The sequence below is a fragment of the Nanorana parkeri genome, unplaced genomic scaffold (genome assembly GCF_000935625.1).
Source record: "Nanorana parkeri isolate BGI_ZX_2015 unplaced genomic scaffold, ASM93562v1 scaffold926, whole genome shotgun sequence".
In the NCBI taxonomy this organism is placed as follows: domain Eukaryota; kingdom Metazoa; phylum Chordata; class Amphibia; order Anura; family Dicroglossidae; genus Nanorana; species Nanorana parkeri.
In genome coordinates this window covers 204,553-231,194 of record NW_017307194.1, presented here as the reverse complement: position 1 = coordinate 231,194, position 26,642 = coordinate 204,553, and the positions used below count along the sequence as shown (strand labels likewise).

The window sequence follows — 26,642 nt, the reverse complement described above, 5'->3', positions numbered from 1 at the left end:
AAGTGATACCACCCCCCCCCCCCCCCCCCGCCACAGTTACCCTCCTACAATGTATCTAAAGCTCTTTCCCATAACCCAGCTTGTATTTGTAGGATAATTGGTTCATTAATGGGATCCACTATCTGACTCATACATTAATAAATAGGTTCAGTCTGCCCAGTTTTATGAGCTGTAAATATGATGGAACCAATTGGAAAACGATGACTTACAAATAGGAGTTAACGTTGCAAATCCCTCTCCCTCCTCATACAAGGAAGTTGCTGCGTTCCAGAATATTATTTATCTGTGCATTTAGAATATAATTGTATATGTAAGCTCTTCCTGGAACTGTTTGTGTTATCCATACGAGGAACATAAGTCCTTTTCCAAGGGGAAAGGGACGGGTCTGTTCACCTCCGGGTGCGGGTGTAAGACATAGGCTAGGTATACAAAGTATAGTATCGCACATTGGTGTATGTAATTTAATGAAGCTGGTGGAGTATTCTTTTTTTAAAAGACGTGTAGAGACTCTGTACCTGGGCTCCCTTTGCTGTTTTGTTATTCTGCTCAAAACTCCCATTGATCAGCTGTTTTCATAGCTCCAAGACTACCATTGCTGGGCAAAGTTGCTTGACGTTCCAGCGGTCAGAGCTAGCTTATACAAACCCACTGGGTGAAAAGCAATAGGTTTCTTGGGGCACTTGAAAGTTATTCACCAAAGTCTATATGCTAACATTATCGGCAAAGAGCTGGCACCTTGTGGTGTTTACAGGTACATTCAACTTCTCTGTTTCTGGGGAGGATCCTGGATCCTAATCCCATTCTGTATTCTGGGTCTTGTGTTATTAAACCCTTCCCTACACAATACCCTGAATACAGCACTTCTCTTATATCCTCAGCATTTTCTTTACAGTCGCATCTATTCAGCTGAAGATCAAGTCAAAGGATTTCAGCATCAAAGTTTTGGCTACAGTAACTTGCATGGGGCTACATTTTGGTAGTTTTGTTTGCGGTTTCACAGACACACGCAATTCTAAGGCTGGACTTGTTTGGTGTCTATTTACCCGGTGTGACCCCGTCTTTTATATTTTACCAAAAAATTGGGTATTATATTCTGTTTCTGCGCACTAAATTTCATTTTGGCGTACTTTATCCTACAAATACTTGTTTGATAAACATTTGCGCAAATACCGTGCGACATAAAAAGTTACAACTAGCTTCTTTTTATTCTAGAGGGCCTCTGCTTTCAGAACATATGTCATTGTTTTGGGGTCTGAAGCTGTTTTTCTAGCCAAAAAAAATCTGATTTTATCATCATGTGTGTGCAAATGTAAGAAATTGCTCCGGGCAGCAAGTGGTTAATAAAAAATGTTGTCCTCCAGATAAAGTAATTTGGTAATGGTGCCGTGCGCAGTATTTAATCCTGTACATTGTGAATGTTAATGAGGTCCAATTATATAGCAGACATATTAATATCAGTGTCGTCAGCCTTTGCACTCCTGCGGTCCTCGCTTCCCCTGGGCCTGACCGGCGAGGGTTAAATCATACATGTCACTTTGCAGTTGTCATGTGCCGGGAAGGTGATACATGTCTCCTCTATGTAATAAGTGTGGATTGCGTGATGTAAGTAATTGTCGGTTGCCTCCTGGGGATCATTCCATTGTGTGTCAGTCATACACGTGTGCCTGTGGTGTGGGCCTGTCCTAGATGTGTCACAGGACTGAGCTGTTAAGCAGAGGATCCCGCGAGTTTGTTACCGGGCACTCGTACAAAACAAAAAAGGTTTCATCTGTCACATAATCCGCGTGCTGTGGGTTGTTTATCGCATGCCCAGGCCGGCCCTCTCCTCTCTGCTGTGTCTGATTAGATTGCGAGGACGCTTTTCAGTTTCACGCTGGCTAACGAGTGCAGTTCGCTTTTCCTAACAGGTTCCTGGGTGGAGCTCCAAATGAACAGCAACGGGAATAATGTAGACAGCAACAAGAACGGAGGCCTGGAACATGTGCCATCCTCCTCCTCTATCCACAATGGAGACATGGAGAAGATCCTCCTGGATGCCCAGCACGAGTCCGGACAGAGCAGTTCCCGAAGCAGCTCGCAGTGTGAAAGGTGAGACTTTGTGAAGTGTCTTGGAGCAGGGCTGGACAAATCCCAGGAGCCGGGTAGCCAATGCTTCTTCTTAAACATTATAGCCGGTGTCTAACTTTTGGGGTTTCCTATAGTTGTTGTCAATGGAGGTGCTGGCTCCTGGATCAGACACACTAGCTCCTGAATTAAATATTAACCCCTTCACGACCTATGACTCGATAATCCCATCATGAAGTCTGAAGGGGTTACACAGACTCCCAGCGGCTTTTAGCCACCTGAAGTCTGTTCCGTTTTGTCGAGCTTTACAGTAGAAGCGATTCTGGCGGCTCAGCTGCCGCCAGATCGCTTCTATGATCCAGTAACCGCCCCCCCACGCCCGACACACCTGCCTTGTTACCTGGGCTCCGCTGCCCCTACTACGCGCCCAGGACCGGCTTGCTGGGTTTCGGCGGGAAGCTGGGGAGGAGAGCAACTAACATCCGTTCGTCGATTCCCTTCACCGTGCTATGGGACCGGAAGCGACGCGTATTGCATCACTTCCGGTCCCATAGCTGTCATTGCCGGGCTCCTGAAGCCTGCGATTTGCACTTCAATCGCTTATTTCAAGTGTAAAAGTGACACTAGGGTCTTTTGGACCCCCAGTATCACCTTAAAGAGTACCTGTCACTGCCATTATGCTATCACATGGTAGGCTTGTAAGTCCCCCTATGTGATAGCAATTAAAGTAAAGTTAGAAGAAAAAAAAACAGTTTTATAAATATTAAATGTAAACATTTTTTTTTAAAATATAAGTCCCCCGCCCCTGCGTGCATGCACGTTGTCACCTAAACACACTTTGAGTGCGCCTCCGTACGAAAAAGACGATTGCGCTACACATGTTGGGCATCGCCGCACACGCCGGAGTGAGAGCAATAATGGTTTTATATTGTGTTTTGGGGTACTATATTTAACTTAAGTGCGTTTTTCACTAAATGTTTGGGTTTGATAATAAGTTGCGCTAATGTCGTGCAACATACAAATTTGCAACTGCCGCCATTTTATTCTACAGGGTCTTGGCTTTCAGAAAATATATAATGTTGGGGGGTTTTAAGTAATTTTCAGGCCTAAAATGTGGATTAGAACATGGGTGCAAAACAATGAAAAAAAGGCCTTGGTCCTTAAGGGGTTAATTTTGTCCAGCTCTGACTTAGAGAATAACTATACTTATGGCATACCTTAGATTGTAAGCTCCCTGAGGGCAGGGACTGATGTGACTGTGCACTATGTAAAGCACTGTGTAATTTGCGGGCGCTATATAAATAAATGATGTGCTGGAATGTTATTGGAGGGCTCCTATAGCAAGGTGTCCCTATCATTAAAGGATTCAGTGTATTTCTGTGATCCAGTGCACTCCTTACACCCATAGACCGACATATCTTGAGTGCTGCAGTGAAAAGATGGATGACAACATCCGCAGCAGAGTCCAAACGCAGAGGTCTCACTGGCACACCATTGGTCAAGATTATAGACAAGAATGTTATTCACCACTGAAGAAAGCGTTGTTTCGGGGACATTCTGGAAAACTCCCCAGGTTTGTCTTGTTCATTGTCTGCCTGAGGAGGGGTTCCTCAGCAGCTCCAAAACAACACTTATATTATGGTGGCAAATAACCTTCTGGTCTGTATTCAGCTCTTAGCCCTCATTCACACGAGAAACGGGCGGCCCGTACAGATCCGCGCGGCGTGCATGGCCGTATCGGGCCGGTCCCGGGAAGGACAGCTGCTGTGTGTGATTAGTACGCAGCAGACTGTCCTACTCCATGGGAGTATGCGGCCCCACGCCGCCCTACACTCACACGACCTGCACATCCTTACGGGTGCGGGTGTCCCTGCTTGGGAACAGACAGGATCCATCCTGTCAGCATACGAGTACCAAAGTGCAGCTCTCCCATAGAGAAGGACAGGCTGCTGCGTGCAATCACAAGTGGCACCCGTCCTCCCCGGGAGCAGCCCGATACGGCCGTGCGCGCTGCACGGATCTTTACGGGCCGCCCGTTTCTTGTGTGAATGAGGCCTTAGGCCTGGTTCACACCTGGGCGTTTTGTAGCGCGTTCGAACGCTCTGCAAAACGCTCAAACACTGAAATCCCATTATTTCCTATGGGTATGGCTCACACCTGGGCGTATTACAGGCCGTATGAACGTGCTACAAAACGCCCTACGCCCAAAGAAGTACAGGGGCTTCTTTTGGGCGTTTCTGTTGCGCGTTTCCATTGGGATACAGCCAAGTAACCCTCGGAAACGCGTGTTTGTCGTGCGTTTTTTACCGCGAATCGCGCATATTCGATACGCCTAGGTGTGAAACCAGCCTAATGGTGTACCGGTGAGAGCTCTTTGTTAGGCCTTCATCATTAAAGAAACACTGTACTTCGAGAAATATATCGGCAGCCATTGGGGATCCCTCCTTGTGGAAACACTAGTTGCCTGTTGTCATTCTAAACCCGTGGCTGTAATACTCACTGAGTTGCTTGCCCCGGAATGTGCATGAAGAGCAGATGTCATGAGTTCACATGTGCATGCTTGTCCAACTCAGAAAGTATTGAAGACACAGACAGCCAGCCAGGCTACTAGAGTTTTTAAAATTGCAGCCTATATATTTCTTTCAGCAGAGGATTCTTTTAAGGAAAAAAAACATTGGATGAGTATTTTCTGTTCTTCACGTATTCCCCAACATACTAACTGGTTTGTTTGGAAATGTTAGGAATGGTGGCTACATAGAGGATGAGATCGAGTCATTGTGTCATGGCATTCTTCCTGTGCGTGGGAAGATTACCGGAAGATTAGGCCTAATTTAGCTGGTAATTGAGCAGTGTCTGTGCGTCTTAATGGTAAAACTTTAACAGCATACAGAGTTTTACAACTCCGAGCAGGGTGGGGAGCATGAAGAAAAGCTGTAAATGTCAGCCTGACCTGTTACATCCTGGTGATATGTTTGCTGTGACTGAACTTGGCATTATTGCTTGGATTAAAGTAATACTAAACTCAGGAGTTACATCTTAAAAATACATTCAAGTACCTTAAGGCCTCATTCACACTGTCGCGCATATAGGCGTATTGTACCATATGCAACATATGCAAATAAATGGCTCCATAACCATAGCCGCATATGGAGCCGCATATTTGCGTAGCGTAAAAATGCGCAAAAACAGAATGGAAACGAGATGCGTCCGGGCAGCGTATTTCTGCGTATTTTACGCGCATACGCATGTTTATGTGCGTACAGTTTGTTAAAATTGCTATTAGGAGTGATGAAAGAAATTTAGCTAGATGAAAGTAGTCACTCGCACTCCATGATATTAAAAGTCAATGCTGTTTATTGACTGAGATAACACACATCTCCTTATTGACGTTTCAAGACCATGTGGCCCCGTCCTGAGGCAAACAGAGAGGGACGGGGCCACATTTGCCTGAGGGGTCTCTGTTTGCCTGAAGACGGGGCCACATGGTCTTGAAACGTCGCTAAGGAGATGTGTGTTATCTCAGTCAATAAACAGCATTGACTTTAATATCATGGAGTGCGAGTGACTACTTTCATCTATCTACATTTCTTTCTGCTCTTCCCTGCATGTCCACGTAGTCCCATGTTTCTAGACACTTTATTATAAAGTTAAAGGAAATTCATATTTAGTGAGCTCTGGTGGCTGCAGTTGTTGACCATCTTATCCTGAAAATGGAATTGCTGCATGATCCAGTCTTGAAATTCGGAAACTTACCTCTTGCAAATGCCGGTATCAGTGTTTACAGGAGTATACCTGAGTATAGCATGTTCTGTCCATACATTGCCATGGAGAGAAAACCACAGCAGCTGCGGCATTTGGACGCTGCACATACAGGATGTATGAAAATACACCGGTATTTGCTCCGGAATACGCCCGTGTGCATGAGACAATATACAATACGCCCGTGTGCATGAGACAATATACAATACGCCTGTGTGCATGAGACAATATACACTATATTGACAAAAGTATTGGGACGCCCCTCCAGAATCATTGGATTCAGGTGTTCCGTGACATTTCCTGGCTACTAAATATCCCACGGTCACCTGTTAGTGGTATTATAACAAAGTGGAAGCAACTGGGCACAACAGCAACTCAGCCATGAAGCGCATGCTGAAGTGCGCAGAAGTTGTTAATTAGAGCGGAGACTGCGAGCCTGGCCTTCTCCTCCAACATCAGTACCTGACCTCACCAATGGTCCAACATTCCCATAGACACACTCCTAAACCTTGCAGATGCCTTCCCAGAAGAGTTGAAGCTGTTATAATTTAAAGTTCATGTGCGTGTAAAGGCAGGTGTCCCAATACTTTTGGCAATATAGTGTATCATCTAAGGTTTGTCCACTGGTATTCGGCAAGGTCCCATATCTCTTTTATATAGTGCCTTTTTCCTGACAATTTGGGGTTTTATTACATTTTTGGGACAGGGCTGGACAAATCCCAGGAGCTGGTGCCTAACTTTTGGGGTTTTCTCTAGTTGTAGTCAATGAAGCTTGCTCCTAATAAAAAAATCGGGCTGGCTCCTGAATTCCAAATGATTTTTTTCCACCCCCAGGGATAAGGTTTGCAGACCTAGTCACTGCAATGTAGTATAAATTAAGGATTTATCATGGAGTCTGCCACCCCCTCATAATTGATCGGTAGGATGGTAGAGCTGGGAGCTCAGAGTCAGAAGTTCTGCCTGGTCTCTATAGTTTACCAGTGATTTAGGTTTTAGAACACTTTATGTCCCCGGTAATCCAAGGGCCTAGCAGCTAACAACGGTATTTCTGGGTCTAGTGTTGCTTCCTGCCCCAGAAATATCTGTAGAGGAAGAGATACCGTATTTGCCGGCATATAAGGAAAGTTTTTAGACTTAAAAACATCCCCCGAAAACCGGGGGTCATCTTATACACCGTATACAATCCGGCGTATACCATATTTAGTGTACATTTAGCAAACGACCTGGTCTGACAGCATTGACTTTATTATCATGGAGTGCGAGTGACTACTTTCATCTATCTACATTTCAAAGCCGCACCCACCCAGTTGGATTTGGGTTTTTGTCCGGTCAGGAGTGCGATGGGACAGGAGGATTAAGAAATTTAGCTAGGACATTTAGCCACTGGGTGTCACCTGGCCCCTGATACATTTGTTAATAGTTAGGCCTCATTCACACACATATTGTATATTGCGTATATACGAGCTTATATGTGCGTATATGCGTGCACTATTTGCATTCCCAGAATGCATCACTCCTAATAGAAATTTTAACGAACTGTATGCACATAAACATGCGTATGCGCGTAAAATACGCAGAAATACGCTGCCCGGACGCATTTCGGTTCCATTCTGTTTTTGCACATTTTTACGCAGTTTAGTATTACTTTAATCCAAGCAATAATGCCAAGTTCAGTCACAGCAAACATATCACCAGGATGTAACAGGTCAGGCTGACATTTACAGCTTTTCTTCATGCTCCCCACCCTCCTCGGAGTTGTAAAGCTACCGTATTTGCCGGCGTATAAGGCGACTGGGTGTATAAGACGACCCCCCTAATTTTCCACTTAAAACATAGGTTTTGGGCTATACTCGTCATATAAGACTACCCCACCTTCCGAGGCAACACCATTTAAAAACATCATGGATGTATGTGCGGTAATACTGTATGTACGGTAGCTTCGGCTACATACAGTATACCGCTCTGAGCCAATCACGGCGAGCGATGCATTCTATTAATGAATACAAAGCCTGCTCGGATTGGCAGAGGTTGTGTACATTGCTCGCCGTGATTGGCTCAGCGCGGTATACTGTATGTAGCCGAAGCTACCGTACATACAGTATTACCGCACATCCAGTGGGCTGAGAGATTAGCCTCCCTGGCGGTCTGATAATTTAAAAAAAAATCCTTTTTTTTTTTACTTTTAAAATTCCCGCCAGTTCCGCCCCCCTGCGACGCGGACGCTTGCAAGGGACGGAAGACGGAGGACACAGCGGGGGCGCTACGCTGTAATCCCGAGTCTGGCTCTGGGTTACCGCTTACGGTACTGAAAATTAACCCCCGAGCCACACTCGGGAATACCGCCAAGGAGGTTAGTGGGTGTATTTAAACATTATTTTGGGCTGTGCTCGTCTTATACGACGAGTATAGCCCAAAACCTATGTTTTAACAGAAAATTTAGGGTGTCGTCTTATACGCCCGCAAATACGGTAAGTATATTTGCTGTCTGTGTCCTCGTGTATTGCAGGAAAGACAGGACAAGACAGCAGCCCTGAGATGAGTGTGTACATCAGAAGGGTGGTTGTTAGGCAGGGAGCGCTCTATGCCACCACAAGCTTAGATACAGGATTTTGATTTTAAGGGACTGATGCATAAAACGTCTGCCAAGCATATAGCTGAGTGAATGCTGCTGGCACGACATGACTGTCACTAGCTAGAGCCATGGGAACATAAGACATTTCTATGCTCCTTGGCTCCATCTAGTGGCCTAAATGCTGGGTGAACGGCACTCGTGTAGCTATATGCTGGATTCATGTTTTACACGTCAGTTCCTAAATGTCTCATGCCTCCACTCAGACTCTTTCATGGTTGGACTTTATTGATTCTTATTCTCCAGCGTCTTTCCTTTATTGTCCAAAATTGTGTGTATCTTCCTGCACTCCTTACCGGTTATTGTTTACCTAATTGAAAACCGACAGGGCGGGAAACATGTACTTGTTATGCAATTGGGGGCGGGATTGGCTGTGTTTTTAAAGGTCACAGATGTGTATATATGTAGGTTTGGGTTGCACAGTGTGTTATTCTGAGCCTGATGACGGGGACCCAACGTGGCCCCGAAAGTACTTGTGATTTTGAATGACCGTTGTCATTAAAATATATTGAATCTACTTCTGGAGTGCTGGTGACATCTTTTGGAATTTCCTTTATTGTCTGCGCATCTTCTCTTAAGCTTCTTTTGTTGTATTTTTTCTTCCAGCCCCTCGCCTGAAGAAGGACAGATCACCTTTGATGTTGAGATGCACACAAGTAAAGACAGCTTCCAGGTATTCATCTTCTATAAAACGGAGTAAACAAGCATAAGAGCAGATGTCACTGAGAAGCAAGATCTAATTGTAGGAGTTAGCACACCATGTACTCGCTCATCATTGTCATCACTCTCCTAAGCAAGTGTGTATATATAGATGTGTAGAGTCTCGTGGATGCATCTGAGGCTCATGTCTACACTTGCATATGACAGCCCTTGCTGGACATGCGGCTTTATGGTCTGCATAGACATTAGATTACAAGCCTTCGATTCGGCTGGAGCAGCTATGTGGGCTGCCTGCCAATACTGCCAGCTGTGGCTTATGTGGCGGAAAAACTATCTTACAGGTTAGAGCAGTGGTTCTCAACCTGTGTAACCTCAGGACCCACATTTGTCCCTGGTCATTAAGTCGCGACCCAAATCGTATTGCAATGGACTGTACGGCATTGTGGTAACGCGCGTTCCGGTGCGGGCTATCGAACTGTGGGTGGGAGTTGTGTTTGGGGTACCATTCAAATGAAAGGCAACGCAACATACCTCCCACACCAGAGCACAGGTGTGATTGCGTGGCACAGTGCGTTACTCTGGTCCAGGCACCTCTACAGGACACATGAGGGAGCTGTAAGCAATGCATGTATGGATGGAGCTCCCTCGCGGCCATAGCCCCATTCTATCCCACCTCAAGCTGACACTCGGTGCAGGGCAGCATATTCTGAATGGCTGATTGGTGGGAGAACTGACAGTGCTGCGCTAGGGGGAGGCAGAGGAGCCACACACCTAGAAAAGTGGAGGGCATGCTGCGACCCACTGAAAATGAGGTCGCGACCCACCAGTTGAGAACCAAGGGGTTAGAGCATGATTCATATTGGGTTTTCTCTATTAGATATATAAGCCAGCGTTGGAAATCTTGTCCTTTCACCTCTCACCTTAGGCCTGGACATGTACAGTCACCCCATGTTAATATTCTTGTTTAGGGATATCCTTTGTGGGCAGTAAAATCATGCCTGCACCTTCACCACCCTCTAATGTCCTTGACACGTTTGGAAAGTCAGGCTTGTTTAGTGAATAGTGCAAAAGAGCCATGATCACGCATTAAAGTTCTGTAACCCAAAGCAGCCAGTCTGATATCCGCTTTTTGGTGGAAATTGTCAATGAAAGAAGAATTCCAATTGGTTTTATTTATTTTATTGGCTTTATTTTGGCTGACATTGCCTGTAGCGCATTATTGAGGGCTTTGAACAATTGATGCCAGTCCCTGCAATCTGGCCCTAGAGTTTGCCATGTCAAGGGGTCGCAGGAGCAGGGCTGCTACGATGAGGAGACGGGATGGGAAAAGCCAGAAGGCCACAAGCTGGCACATATGGCACAGGGACAGGCCATGCCTTTGGCTGTACAGATACAGATCCAAGAGGTACTGTCATGTAGGTGTAACTGTAGATGTGATGGCAGCATTACGCTTTGTAGGCTTTTTTGCCCTGAGGATCCTGCCAGTAACACACTTCCTGTTCTTGAGTCACAACTCTTACTGTTTTATTTATTTTATTTGCTTTATTTTGGCTGATATTGCCTGTAGTGCAATTTAGAGGGCATTGAGTCAGTCCCTGCAATCTGGCCCTAGAGTTTGCCATGTTAAGGGGTCGCAGGAGCAGGGTTCCTATGATGAGGAGACAGGATGGGAAAAGATAGCAAGGCTGTGTCCAGACAGGTTGAAGCAGGCAGCAAGCAAGAGCGTAAGCAGTGTCGGACAGAGGTTGAGGTAGGTAGCAAGCAAGAGAGTGGTCAGTATAAGGCAGGCAAGAGGATAACAGGAACAGGTAGATTCAACCGCAGGGGCTGGAAACAGGAGCAGAGTCAGGTGATCTGGGTCAGCGGTGAGTATTAAGGACAAAGCACAGAGTGGATGGTAGGAAAACAAAGCGCCAGAAAGGAAGGTGTTTAAATATTCTCCAAGCCAGTGATAATGTCCAGTGTCAGGGATGCAAGCTGATGTACGCTAACCCACTCATGCCAATGCTTGAACGTTTATGGAAACATGCACATTTCTACTGTCTCACAACTTGAGTTAAAAACAGAAGTTTTAGATGCACAATTTTTGCAAAATATGTGGAAGCCACACTGTCTCGTCAAGGCTCCTCTGCGTAGTGTGGTCCTAACTCTAATCTATGAGAGCCTCCATCTTGGAGCATATATAGCAATGGACAGATTGAGTGCCTAGAGGTAGCCTGTTCCTCCTTAAAGGCATGGGGATGCACCAGAACCCCAGCACATCACAATGGGTTACCTCCAGGCATACCTGCACTCAAGTTTGTCCATTGCTATATATGCTCCAAGATGGAGGCTCTCGTAGATTAGAGTTAGGACCACACTACACAGAGGAGCTTTGACGAGGCCGTGCGGCTTTCACATATTTTGAAAAAGCAACTAAAACCGCAAGTTGTGAGACGTTGTTAGCTTCTTGCAGGTTGGCTGGTAAGTGTGCTGGAAAATGTTTGTGTTTCTATTGTGAAAAGCCCTTCCATGTGCACCTTACTTTGAAAGCTAGTTACAAATGAATTTGTGCAGTTGCCAGATTTGTTTTATGTATACATGTTAGGGATGCACCGATACCGATTCCAGCATCGGTATCAGTGCCAATACCGAGTGTTTGGGCGAGTACTCGCTCATATGCTGCGATACCTTCCTCGATACCGGAACTTTCGAAAGGGCAGTGCCGTAGGGGAACATGGAGTTGGCTTCCCCGGCAATCAGGAAGCCGGGTGGCGAATACTGACCCGCCTCCCAGCTTCCTGATTGGCCAGGAAGCCAGCTCGATGCTGATTGGCTGGGATGTTGGCTGGATATGTTTCCCGGCCAATCCGGAAGCTCGGAGGCAGGTCATTACTCGCTGTCCGGCTTCCTGATTGGCCGGAAACCAGACTCGGAGCCCGGTTTCCCAGCCAATCACAATCAAGCCGGCCAAACAACATGGACGCGGCTTCCCGGGCAATCAGGAAGCCGGGCAGCATGTCATTACCTGCCGCCCGGCTTCCTGATTGCCTGGTAAGCCGGCTCCATGCGAGCGGAAGCCACGGTATCGGTACTCGATATCGGCGGGTACTGAAAGCAAAATATCGATACTCGTACTCAATACCGAAAAAACGGTTTCAGTGCATCCCTAATATATGTACACATGCGAACCATAACCAAAAGGCCACAAGCTGGCACATATGGCACACGGACAGACCATGCCCTTAGCTGTACAAATACGGATCCAAGACTGTCATGCAGATGTAATGGCAGCATTAGGTTTTTTAGTCTTTTTTGCCCTGAGGATCCTGCCAGTAACACACTTCCTGTTCTAGAGTGACAACACTCACTGACTGCACTGAATCTATGGAGAAGCTGTGACGTCATCTTGGGACAGGGAGAGCACCTCCCCCTTTCCTCATTTTTACAACACGGAAATTTAAAGGTCTTACCCTTGCAGTGGGGATACCTCTGTACTGAAAGGGTTAGGTGCTTGTTTTGTCTAGGGGGCTCAAAGCAGATATACTCACCTAATCCTCAGTCCTGTCAGGCTGTTAGACCGGTTCCCACAGCTTCTTCTTCCCCGGGCTCTGTAAGTCATTGACATCTGGAAATTGAGAGACAAACCACAGCAGGAGCGGAGGGAAGGAGAGGTGAGTGATGACCACTGCAGGTTTTCTTAAAGTGGACATTTACACTCAAAAATCTAATTCTACCAATGCATCCCTCTATGTATGATGATTAATAATAATATAGACATGCCAGGTGTACAATGATGTGATTGTGAAATACTTGCAGAGCATTCACTTCCGGCTTTGAAAGGGCAAAATTATTTCAGTTTGCCAACACAATGCACACTGGGATTGCCTTGTCATCAGCAGAGCATTGCTGGGAAATCTCATCTGGAAAGGCATTTTCCTCCCCTGAGATGAGGTGCACGGTCACATGTACTAGTCGCATGTCTAGTCACATGTGCCAGACATCCAGGAAGTAAAAGGAGAGCTAGTAACCTGCCCTTAGTAAACATGGCCACTGTCAGAAGACTAAGAAAGAAAAGAGAAATTAGGAATGCAAAGAATACAAAGCTGGCAATTATGTAGAAGTATGTGTATGTAGATTGGTATTACCAGGGATGCACCGATACCGATAATAGTATCAGTGTCGAGACCGAGTATTTCCGCGAGTAAATGCTCCGATACCTCCGATACAGGAACCTCCGGCAAGAGGGAGATCACCCTCCTGACCGGCAGTGCTGAGGGAGCAAGGAGCCGGATCAGGAAGCTGGGAGGGTATGACCCACCTCCCAGCTTCCTGATTGGCTAGGAAGCCGGCTTCACTTGTTGCTATGCAGCCTGACTCCCTAACCAATCAGGAAGCCGGGCAGCACGTAATGACCCAGCTTCCTGATTGGTCAAGAAGCCAGGCTGCCTGGGAACAAGTGAAGCCGGCTTCCTAGCCAATCCGGAAGCCGGGAGGAGGGTCATGACGTGCCGCCTGGCTTACTGATTGCCTAGAAAGCCAGCTTCACTTGTTGGTAGGCAGACTGGCTTCCTAACCAAGGAAGCCGGATGGCACCTCAAGGCTCGCCACCCGGCTTCCTAATTGTTCAGGAAGCCATGCAGCCTCGGAAAGTGAAGCCGGTGTTCTTTCGCTAGAACACCGGCTTCACAGGCAATCAGGAAGCCGGGCGATGGGTCATGATCCGCCAGCCGACTTTCTGATAATCAGGGCACACGGCACCAGTACTCAGTACTCTGTATCGGTGAGTACCGGAAAAAAAAATATCAGTACTCATTTCCTGTGTCCACTGTGCGCAACATTGTCAAGAAGTTTACAGCCCATGGCACTGTAGCTAATCTCCCTGGATGTGGACGAAAGAGAACAATTGATCAAGGATTGTTGGAATGGTGGATAAAGACCCTCCATCAACTTCCAGACCAATTCATGCTGACCTTCAGGCACAGGGTACAACTGTGTCACCTCGCACTATACAACAGCAAAAAGTTTCCCAGCACACTCACCAGCCAGCATGCAAAAAAAAAACCTGTCTAACCGCTAAGGTTAAAAACAGAGGTTTAGATACACGTCTTCTGCAGAAAATGTGAAAGCCGCGTCAAGACACCTCTATAGAGTGCGGTCCTAACTCTAACCTATGAGAGTCTCCATCTTGGAGCACATGGGGCAAAAGATGAAATTGGGTGCAGGTTTGTCAGGAGGAAGCCCAACCTCCTTACAGGCACAGGTACGCACAAGGGACCCCGCACATCACAATGGCAGCTGAGACCCCCCCATGCATCACTGCACCAAATCAGTCAAGCAAAACAAATGGCAAACGCACTCATCAATTCGTTACCAGCTTTACAGCAAGGTGCACACGGAAGGGCTTCAAACAGTAAAACAGCAAAAGGTTTCCCAGCACACTCACCAGCCAGCATGCAAAAAAAAAAACCCGTCTAACTACTAAGGTTAAAAACAGAGGTTTAGATACACGTCTTCTGCAGAAAATGTGAAAGCTGCACAGCCGCGTCAAGGCACCTCTTATAGTGCGGTCCTAACTCTAAACTATTCCATGTGCACCTTGCTGTAAAGCTGGTAACGAATTGATGAGTGCGTTTGCCTCGCACTATACGTCGCCATCTGAATGAAAAGGGACGCTATGGTAGGAGACCCAGGAGGACCCCACTGCTGACACAGAAACATAAAAAAGTCAGATTGGAGTTTTGCGTGAAATGTGTCAGGTTTGGCTTTTTTTTTCCTCCACTTTTTGGTGTCCAATACAAACAAAAGAAATAAACACGTGAATGCCAAAACATTTGTAATTGCAACAATTTTCTGTGTGGAGTGGTGCATTATCTGACAGAAATGCAGGGGGTCACAGCAACACCCGCCACCTCCACAAAACCAGGACCCATTCTCCTAAGTGGAGTCCTCTAACAAGTACCTGAGAGTGAACAGGAAAAAGTAATAAACAGGAGAAGAAAGTAAGAAACTAACAATGTGCCAAAGGCACCTGAGAGACCACAAGGTTGTCCCCACCCCGAACTTCGATAAGGATCGGAGAACTCATGATCATTTAAGCAAAAAGTTGAGGGAATTGTGGAGGGTCCTCAAAAAAGGATCCAGGCGGACCAAATGGAGAACTGAGCATTAAGTTTTCAGCAGCATATAGGGTACATGACACAGTAATCAGCATTGAGATGCATACATAGATATCAGAGGGGCAAGGAGACAGTGGTTTTTGTCTGGTGGTGTAAACTTGTGGTTGTCTGGTCACCAGGTCCCTCGGGAGAACTGAGCATTTCTATCATACAACTGGGCCTTCAGCTCCTCCATGCGCATCAGTTGATCTAGCTCAGTATCCCATTCCCCCAATGAAGGCACGCATTGCGACTTCCAATCCCTTGGGATGACCTGTCTGGCCTCTGTGAGAAAGTAGCACAACCGAATCTTTTAACAGCTGAGAGGGAACCCGGGATCATGGAGAGCAAGGCTAATTGTGGGGTGCGCGATGGAGTCGAGGACGTCACTACGTGGTGTCAAAAACCTTATTCCAAAAGGGTACAATACCAGGGCAATCCCACCAGATATGGGTACATCTGCTTTATATGGGCCCCCCTAAATAAAACAAGCACTTAACCCTTGCTGTACAGGGGTAGCCCTTCTGCAAGGGTAACTTGGTTTTTCTTTTTTTTAATTCCTGGAGTTATTCTTCAATGGCGTTGGAATTCTCTCACCGCACTGGCAGTAGTTTCTAAGAGCTGGCACTTTTTACCAGTAGGCAGTTATGCTGCTCCCACACTGCAAGAGGTAAATGCTTATTTAGGCCTAGGGGTATATTGAGTAAAGCAGTTTTACTTACCTGATCCCCTCTGCCATATCGGTCAGCGCTCTCCTCGCCTTCCCTACTCTCTGTCTTGTGGACTGTCCCTCGGTGTCCTCACATATAGTGCAGGGCTATGGGCCATGCATTGTACTTGATGATGTCAATGGGCTTCCGACCGTTGGAGCATAGGTACCCTAGACCTGGACAACAATGTAATCCTTGCAGTGCGGGGACATCACCACTGCAGGGGGAGCTTTGTTTTTTTTTCTCCGGGAGTTCAACTTTTATAGGGTCCCCGTGGTTGTAAGAGTCAGAGAAAAAATGAGGACCTCCATGTGTCCTCTGCTACCAGTCATAATGTCATACAGTAGCTCTCAATGATTTGGGGGAGCTTTGACGCAGCCTGGCTCACACAGACAGTAAACGCGATCTTGTTTAGAAGATCAGCTAGAAACTGGTGTTGGTATGATGGTTGGAAATGCCGTTGTTTTAGTTCAGCCCGATTCACATAGAAACATTATTGCCCCTCCTACTAGATTGTAAGCTCTCACGAACAGGGCCCTCCTAACCCTCTTGTATTGATATTGTATTGTACCTATACTGTCTCCCTCCATTTTTCGAAAGCGCTGCGCAAACTTGGCGCTAAATAAATCCTGTATAATAATAATATCAAAATTAAGAATCTTAAATTTTGATGGGTTTCAGTTCCCAGTGTTTTAGAGGCAAATTCCAGAGACCAGGAACCGTGTCTGCCTCTTCAAACTCAGTACAGTCATTCCAGTCGATGACAATTTTCTACGCAGTAGTAAATTTTTTTTTTAAGTTCCCGCCCCCCACATACACACGCAGATATGCGTCGGGTGCGCCTACGCGCAAAAATGACGATTGCGCCTATTGTGCCGCACATGTTACATATCGCCGCAAACGTCGGAGTGAGAACAATAATTTTAGAGCCATTAATCACTGATAACACTAAACTGATGAGCAGTAAAAGCGTTTTAATCGTCGCCTATGGGCGTTTTTTGCAATTTTAAGGCTTGACATGTTTGGTGTCACTGTCTATTTGACGCTACTTTAAGTGACTTCTAAAAAATTAAAATAAAGATTCACTGAACTTTGACTTGTTTGTCATATTGGTATGCTGGTGACATCTCCTCACAACAATCACTGTCTATTTACCCGACGTGACCCGGACTTTTATATTTTACCAAAACTATGCGTAAGAATAAATGTTTTATAACATAATGTAGGGAAACTTTGTTGTTTTTTTTTACATTTATGGTACTTTTTTCATTATATAGTTAAAAAAAAATTACATGGTGATTATATACCTCCAAAAGAAAGCTCTTTCTGTCCCCAAAAACGGTATAAAATTCATTTCAGTAGAGCGTTGTATGATGAAATAAATGTCAGTCAAAGTACCACAGCGCTTAACACTGAAAAATGGCCAGGACAGGAAGGGGGTATAACACTGCGTTTATATATATATATATGTATATATATATATAATGTACATACTCACCGGCCACTTTATTAGGTACACCTTGCTAGTACCGGGTTGGACCCCCTTTTGCCTTCAGAACTGCCTCAATTCTTCGTGGAATAGTTTCAAGAAGGTGTTGGAAACATTCAGATGCGTTTTGTGGAAACGCCGCTTCTTCAGGGGAGGGCTACTCTTTTTATGAATGTCCAATATATATCCTTCCACATATGGCTTCCACGGATTCCCAGAACCTTGGGGTGCGGATGAGGAGGCAACCTACGTAGGAATAGGCAGGCTTGTATCATCAGTGTGTGGGCGTGTATCATTTAAACACATACTGTATATTTAAATAGCGTCTTTTGCCTTGTGGTTTTGGCTCTGATGAAGATGGTTTAACCAATGAAACGCGTTACCCCAACTTATCCATTGCCTTTGATGATGCTCTGATGTCCATTCGGCTTAGTGGCAAATGTTTCTTATTGTATACGTGACCCTACAAGCTTTATATCGACGGACTTTTGCGAGTATACATTTTGCTTGTATATCTATTTTTTAATAAATAAAAAAAGCGGCACTACACCAAGAGAGGGCGCTGCTCTTGTTTTCTTTTTTGCATGGATTTAATAAGTGTGCTGAATCCTAAGCTGAAGTGCTGAGTTTAACAAACACCCTTCAGACTCTGCTCACGTTCTTTGGTTTGATATTGCTTATTCTGATGTAATATCATTTTATTTTCATTCGGCTCTCCCATAAGATTTATGTTTTGGTCTTTGGTAAGAAAAGCATGATGAAATCTTCCTCACTGGTTGCTGTAATGTTTTCCTGTCTGCGACCAAAACGCCTTCTCGCAATGATTCAGCAGCTTGGGCCCGCTTATTGTTTTTATGCAAGGACAAAGAACACAGATTGTTTTCCCACAAGGTGTACCGGTGCCTTTCTGTACCGATGGGATGTACCCTGGATATGCCCTCTTACATATCTATTGTAATGTTATCATTCATTTTTCTGAACATATCTCATTTCAAACGTATTCACAAATGTACCACCTATAAAAAGTTCAAAGAAAAGTCCAATTTGGAGAGCCTGCCTATTTTGTGTGTCTGTCATGTGCTCTTTACTGGGAATAACGGCCCAAGTCTTCCTTTTGTTGGTTGAAGACGTCCTTCCGTTGGTGGTCCTCAGCTTTCGGTACCTGTGTTTCTTGGGGCACCTCTGACAGGTTCATGGCTATTGCATCTAAAATGCACAATTGGCAGGTTCAGCAAATAATAAAACTTGGTGGCATAGTTGTATTTTGAATTACTTAAAGACAAAAGAGGCTTCCTGAATCATTTATTCCGGCGTAGGCAATGATGACCATGTACATGCTACAAGGAGGAGTTGACGTAAGTCAAGGCATTGGGAAGCTTTTGTATTGAGGTTCACAGTACGATCCGGCTGAGGAACACTTAGTAATATCCTTTCCAGACTTCATGGGTGATCACAGACATCCGGGACATCCTGGAAATTGGTCTCCTGATAAGCTCATTACTTTTGCTTTATAAGAATTGACCTCCCAACCTGACTCTGGTTGCCCGGAATTTGGCAGATTGGCCAAGCATATGTACAAGTAGATCTGTGAGTTTGGCTCCATAGCTGAACTAACTGCTGGATGGTATTCAAGACATTAGAAGTTCAGTTGTATGAGGACTACACAATCATGTGCTAATAGCTTGTATCAATCAGTCAGAAGATCACTTGTGTCCTGGAATTACCACATTGGGTCAAGATGACCCATTATACTAAAAAATATATCCTTGTTTGGGCTTCTGGGCACATCTCTAGGTTTCCATTTGTTCTGTAAATTTCTAACTCCAACAATTGTGTTTATTTCAGTCAGAGGAAGAAGATGAAGACGTAGAGAAAGAAGAGGAAGCTGTAAAGAAAAGTGCAGACTGGGTTTCTGACTGGTCAAGTAGACCTGAAAATATCCCCCCCAAGTAAGTTCTTCATACAGATTTGTGATGTCATCTCATTCTGTTGCAGGGGGTAGGCAACATTGGCACTCCCTGTAAATCTCATCATGCCTTTGCCTCTGAGTGCCTCTGACCCATGTGTGTGCAATGCCTTATGGGATTTGTAGTTGCACAAATGCTGGAGTGCCGAGGATGTCTACCCTGTTGTATTATATAGATAGACAGTTATCACTGCTGAGAAATAAATGGATTAAAATATATAAATCCCATTACATCTAACTGTAGCCATTAAATATAAAGTTATCGTTTCAGTTCATTCTATTATGTGACCCTGTTGGGGTGTTTGGTTTTTTTTTTCTCACGTCCTCCTCACTGTGCCACCTAAAACTCCCCAGTAGAGACGCAATTGGGTCTCATACTCTTCCCCAAAGGCTCAATCTCTTCCCCACTCTATCCGGAACAAAATAACGTTTTGTCTGGAGGTGGACTATAAATATATCTGGCTGAATTAAAGCAGTATTAGGGTCTCTGCATTAGGGTAAAAATGGCCCCGTTGCCGGTCCTCGTCCCCACTTCGCTCGTCCCCACCGCCGGTCCTGAAGCGATCCTCCGTTCCCCATACTTCCTGGTTGCGGGGGGAGGATACTGATGGCAGAGGAGCCATAGGCTCCTTCTGCCATCAATCAAAGAGAGAAGGGGGCGTGGCCTGCCACAGGGCTGTGTGTGTCTATGGACGCATACAGCCACTGTGGGCAAGAGCACGCATAGGTAGGTGCCTCCATTAGAACGATGGTGGCACCCATACAGGGGGCGGGGGGGAAGATTCCTGCAGGGACCCATTAGAAAACAGGGAATTAACAACTTTCAAAGAAAAACAGTAACAGCCTCCAGCAAACGTGGGTCTCCTTGTAGGGCACATTTTTTTAAAAAAAAAGGAGGCTTTAATATCACTTTAATTATTTATCCGGTCAGGGGGAATCTTTGATTACAAAGTTTCAGATCAGGCTGACGGAGGTTAAAGTGAACCTGTGCTCTGGAGTTTGTGGGCTGAGCAGCTGAGAGAGCAAACTTAAATGACTTCAGTGCTTCTGCTGTGATCTTTGAGAATGAAGTGCTGCACAGTACGTACAGCTACAGAGCTCAGCGATGGCTGCAAGATCGCATACTTGAATGTCAATAGCCAGGCCACGGGTTCACTTTAGCAATATAAATTTAGATTTTTTGCAGAAGCGCTGGCCATACACCTGTAGATTATCTGCAGATTTTCTATGGCAAGATGGGAAACGTGCAACAGATTCCTCCATCTACGCTAAACTGTGTGGATGGAGGAATCTCACGATGGGCCAAGCTTCAGTATCTTGCTAGTCGGCCCCGCTGGTTCTAAAAATACCTAAACCATGCCTGCATCCAATCAGATTGTTCAGGTATTTTGAGAGCCAGCGGGGCCGACAAGCAAGATACTGAAGCTCGGCCCAGCGGGAGATTCCTCCATCGGCAGGAAAATGTCACTTTCGGCATTTAGCCAAAAGTGCAATTTTTGGCCGATATATCGGTGCATCCCTAATTTTTACATTTTCATGGACCTATCAACAAGGCAATAACTTTGTCATTACTAATGATACTGAAGTACAGATATTATATATCATTTTTTTGGCAAAAACATGGATAGTCCTGTAAAACGTAATTCCTGGAGCATTACGGCATTTCATAAAGGCGTGCTCAAATTGGTCTCTCTCTGTGCGTGTGCTGCTATGATTGCGTGCACCAGGAAAGGAAGATTATGGAAAGGTAGGGATATAATCTTCTGGTATCCTGGAAGATCATGGCAGCGCACACACAGAGAGAGCCAAATCTAAGCACACCTTTGCGTGCTGCCATGATTGCACCAGGAAAGGAAGATTATGGAAAGGTAGGGATACAATCTTCTGATTTCCTAGAGCAGCGGTCGCCAACTGGTGGTCCGCGAGAATATTTTGGTGGTCCCCGGGCCCCTCTGATGCCGTTCAGGCTGGGCCGTCATTAAGCGGGACGGAGGCTCCGGGGCTGCCTCTCATCAACTCAAACAGAGGCTGTCACAAGGAATGCGCGGCTCTCAGTACAGTGCGGGCTCTGCAGGAGGCGGGGCATCTCGTCTGTACCCAGACTGAGCAGGCTGCGGGACATAGAAAAAGTGGGGAGAAGCCAGGTAATAGTGGCTCAGTGTGGGGGAAGGGGAGGCACGGGGATGGTTGTGGCAGTGCTGAAGCTAGGGGGGCCGGCAGGGCCAGTGGCAGATTCGATAGGGGGGGGGGAATAATTAATATTATTACTGGGGCTTGCGGCACCGCTCCCTCCATCCACCAGCACTGCCACTCCTGCAGGCACACCCACGCCTATGTATGTATGTGTATATATACTGTATGTATATATAGATATATTCTCATTTTTTGTTTCCTCGTATATAAATATATTCTCGTGTGTGTGTGTATCTATATATCTATATATAGATATATAGATACACACACATATATGAGAATATATTTATATATGAGGAAACAAAAAATACGAGAATATATCTATATTTTTTCAAAATTCATATTAGTGGTCCGCGGGATTTAAAATTCTGAAATTTAGTGGTCCATGAGGTCCGAAAGGTTGGCGACCACTGTCCTAGAGCCTCATGGCAGCGCACGCACCTAGAGAGCCAAATCTAAGCACACCTTTGTGTGTTGCCATAATTGCACCGGGAAAGGAAGATTATGGAAAGGTAAGTATACAATCTTCCGTTTTTTCTACACAATCTAAAGACAAAAAGATCCAACAAAATTAAAAAAAAGTTGAGCAGTTTATGTTTTAAAACAACTAATGTTACTTTAGATAAATATGCATTTTATTCTGTGATTTGTCCTGGTAATAATGTTATTGTAGTTATGCCGCAGGTTCTTGTGGTGATGTCCTGTGTTTTCTCCCCTCTTTCTCTATCAGGGAATTTCATTTCCGCCACCCCAAGCGCTCCGTGTCTCTGAGCATGAGAAAGAGCGGCGCCATGAAGAAAGGGGGCATTTTCTCTGCAGAGTTCCTGAAAGTGTTCATCCCTTCTTTATTCATCTCTCATATTCTGGCATTGGGCCTGGGGTAAGTCAGACGGACCGAACGGAGTTCTACGGATCTGTGTCAACAGGCTTTGCGTTCGCTTAAATGGGAAAATGCAGCTTACTTTCAACATCAGTTTGTGTAATTCCTGAGATCATTCATTGACCTGCAGCTGACCTTCTTCTGACCTGCTTTAAAGTGACACTAAACTCAGCAGTTTAAAATGCATTCAGGTACCCTAACTATTAACAACAATGTATCTTATTTGTGTATCACTCGGCTGTAGATCCTCCAATCATCTCTGAATTGGTGCTGACACTGTCCTTCCTTCTGGAGGGGGGCTACTTGTGTTCCCCATGGTCCCTGTGTGTGTTGTAAAGTAGTCACCGCTCCAAGGTCACTCCCGGGATTGACTACAATCTCATATTTAGTTTAATAATTTGTATTGAGATTATAGTCCATCCCAGGAGTGAATTTGGAGCAGTGACTACTTTACAGCACACACAGGGACCATGGGGAACAAAAGTAGTCACCCTCCAGAAGGAAGTATAGCGTCGGCACCAATTCAGAGATGATTTGAGGATCTACAGCCGAGTGATACCCAAATAAGATACATTTTGTTACTAGTTAAGGTACTTGAGTGTATTTTTAAGATTTAACTCCGGAGTTTAGTGTCACTTTAAGCTGCTTTTGCATTCCCATAATCTTGTATGCGTAGAGAAGCAGTACTGATGCAAACAAAAGCCTGATGACACTGACCATAACTATGCTGCCTTTGCTGCAAAATGAATGTTCAGATTATCTGTACTATAGTCATATAAGAATCATTGATCTATATTGTGTTTAGGTTGCTATTCATGATTTTTAAAAATATCTCTCAGCAATGTTTGAATACCAATAGGTCAATAGCACAGTGGTCTTCTACCTCCATTCCTCTTATCACAGTGAATAAACAGAAGGAATTTTGTATCTCAATCATCCATGTTGCCATCTCCCAGCCTAGAGCTCTGGCTGTGAGAGATATGTAGGGCTAGATCTGTGCAGAGCCATCATACTGCTTCCTGTCTGCAATTCCACCAATGCAAATCAAACCCATGGTTCAAATTTAATAGATTCTGTTAATTCATTTTGAATCATGGGTTTGAAGTGTTTTATTATAAACTGGAAACTGCATATAATTATTCTATCAGCGAGTTCTCTGTAAGTGCTTCTGATCTAAGTGAAGAGATTGACTTTTTATACAATGTACATGTTTGTCTTTTATCATGACATTTTGCATGTACCAATAACATTTTATTTTTTAAATTTCTTAGACAATTTGTGTATCGAGTGGTGTTGAGATACCTAAAAAAAAAAACCAATATTGAAGTAGATTTTCTTGAATTGTTATTTAGGGGGCGTGGTATTGATGTTACATGGTGGGAAGTTGCCCAGGGCCAAGCGCCCATTACCCTTTATTCAATACGGAGTCATACATAGCCATTTTAAACCCGATGTCCATTCCTATAGGGAGATGGGAAAATAAGTGATCAGAAACAACGAAGACCAATATACAGCACTGGATTTTTGGCAAGATCAATGGGTATTTTTTCACTTGCATAGATGGACATAATGAAATGCTTTCTGTGGTTAATTTAACAGAACAGTAGGGAGCAAATATAAGTTCAGTTTTAGGGTTTACACTTTGAATACTTTATTAGACTGTCACCTATGGTATTTTATAGGGATGCACCGATACCAAGTACCGTACTCCGTACAAGTAGCTCCAAGCTCCAAGACTAGACTAGAGAAAAATTTAAAAGTTAGGAGGCCGCTGTCATTTGTAAGGAGCACACGGAGCGCCTGGGATTTGTACTTCTCTGTTATAATGTATGATTTTGTTTTTATACATATATATTAGTGATGCACCGATAGCATTTCTTTAAGTACAAGTACTGATACTTGTCCAAGTCCACACAGATACGAGTACTGATACATTTTTGTTTCGTGTCATGTGACAGTTTTTCTTAAACAATACAGACTAATGATTTCAGGACAATGATGGGGCGCCAGAGTCAGGTCCCGGCTGCAACCCTGGTAGTTCTCATGAAAATGCCAAGTATCAGCACTGGTATCTGAACTGGTATCGGTGCATCCCTGGGATTTTATCATTCTATGCTTTTCGATTTTGGAAATCATAGTATGTCAAGTTATTGAAGGTAAAGCTAGCCATCCATGGCTCGAATTTCAGATGATTCCTGCTGAATCGGCCAAAATTCGAGCCATGGGGGTCCCACTTCAGCTCCATCCAGCTCAGCAAAAGTAGATATAAAAATTGACGGAGCTAGAAGGAATATTCTTGGCCTGGCAGTCATTGCGTCCTATCACATGCTGTCACTGTTCGAGTATTCAGGGGCTGCATGAACATAATAACTGGCAGAGGAGATTCCTCTGTCCACATTGTTTAGCATGGATTGGTAAATTGAGTGATTTCCTCTTGTTCAGGCCGATGGCTGATGAGAGGAAGTCTACACTTGTATGGCTAGCTTTAGTTTTGATGGATGTTGTGAATTGTTATCTGATGATATACGGTTTAGAGATTGAGCACATTCTTGCTTCAGTTAGTCTCCTTCGTAGCAGGAACAAAATGTTTCCAATCAAGCAGTAAGATCTTAGGGATTTGTAGTTGCTTCCGGTGACACCTGCGCACTGCTCCCTCCATTGCCTTCATACCGTTACAAGCGCCATTGTGTACAGAGGCTACAATTCACTTTGAAGGACGGGAAGCCATGTGCCATCCAGTCCTGCCATTGGTTTCTAATGTTGATGTGTTTGAGTTATTTTTATTGTGTAACTAATTTAATGTTGTGTATCTATTTCTAGTATATACATTGGAAAGCGGCTGACCCTCCCTTCTGCCAGTTCCTATTGATGGAGCATGATGTGGAATTGAACCCGTGACCCTGTGAAGATGTGTTCCTGTCACATTTGTGCATTCGAACTTTGCACCATGTTAAGCATGACTCAAAGCACCCTCTTCCTTTTCACCCATCTTTTCATACCGGGGGAAACCTATATATTTTTTTGTTTTTTAGCCATCTTGTAGGTTCAGAGCACCAGTCCATAATGTGAAGATCCTGATTTATCCAACAGAGAATAACTTGTTTCCAGATACTTCTCTGAAGAGCCAGAAGCACAGCTTTCCCCGGGAAGAAAGAAAAAGGGCCCAGCTCAGTCCAGCAAAGATGTTTCTGTCCATGCCCGGATGAATGCAGCAGAGCTATTGCTGTCTGTGTTTGGATGAAGCTAGCAGTTCTCTTGCTGTTGCTGCCTGAATGATTCCTGCGGAGCTTTCACTTTTATTGTTTAGGTGATGTTGAGAAGCATTCACTATCATTGGGTGGATGAGGCTGCCTGGGTCCTCACTGGGGCAGTTTGGAGGAATTCACCGGTGTTCCCATACGAGGCCAGAAGTACCCTAAGGATGCATGAAGCCAGCATCTCTTGCTGTCCGTAACTGCTTGGATGAAACCACCGGAGCTTTTTCTGTCATTGTCTGGATGACGACACCAGTGCTTGCAAGTAACTTTGTGCGGATTAAGTTTGCTGTCCTCTCGTTGTCATTGTGAAGCTGGCAGTAGTTGCCATCACTGAGTGGATGAAGGTCTCAGTGCTCTTTCTGAAATTGGATGAAGCCACCCATGCTATAAATTCAGACGTCCCTTGTTCGAAATTAAATACGTTGGCCTCTACTTACATAGCTGTGCAAACAGGAGCTCTGGATCTACAAACATCAACCCATAAACTTTCTAAGTGAGAGAATCCAAGGATACCGTCAACCTGAAGAGGGTTGAGCATCCATCAAGTCCCACCTCCATGTGGTGCAAAAAGTAGTCAGTGGGTAAACCGTTTAAGGGACTGTATCACGGGGACTTTTTGAAATTTCGTTCGGTAGCAAGTATAAATTCCTTAATACAGGGGAATATTTATCAGGTTCCAGCTCAGTGTTGCCACAAAAATATTTGGGAATTGATATGGAGAAGGTTTTACAACAAAGGAAGCTCAGTTAAAAGATATAGCACAGCATATATTTACGTAATGTAGGTATTACATTCTAGTGATCTGTACTGATCGTGAGCATCTCATGCCTAATATAATTCTTCACCTCCCTGGGTATAGTACAGTACCCATACACTGCCCTGTGTGTATGTGTATATA

General features: G+C 44.8%; 1 protein-coding gene across 1 annotated transcript in view; it reads left to right on the top strand.

Moving 5' to 3' along the window:
• BNIP3L (BCL2 interacting protein 3 like) overlaps window positions 1-25,880 on the top strand; it is a 37,552-nt gene extending 11,672 nt beyond the window's left edge. Inside the window, exons 2-6 of the mRNA XM_018566231.1 lie at window positions 1,908-2,088; window positions 9,059-9,125; window positions 19,294-19,397; window positions 22,338-22,487; window positions 25,308-25,880. Of these exons, the coding sequence (XP_018421733.1) occupies window positions 1,908-2,088; window positions 9,059-9,125; window positions 19,294-19,397; window positions 22,338-22,487; window positions 25,308-25,356 (551 nt within the window). The 3' untranslated portion in view covers window positions 25,357-25,880. The remainder of the gene's footprint in view (window positions 1-1,907; window positions 2,089-9,058; window positions 9,126-19,293; window positions 19,398-22,337; window positions 22,488-25,307) is intronic.
• The last annotated feature ends 762 nt before the right edge of the window (window positions 25,881-26,642 follow it).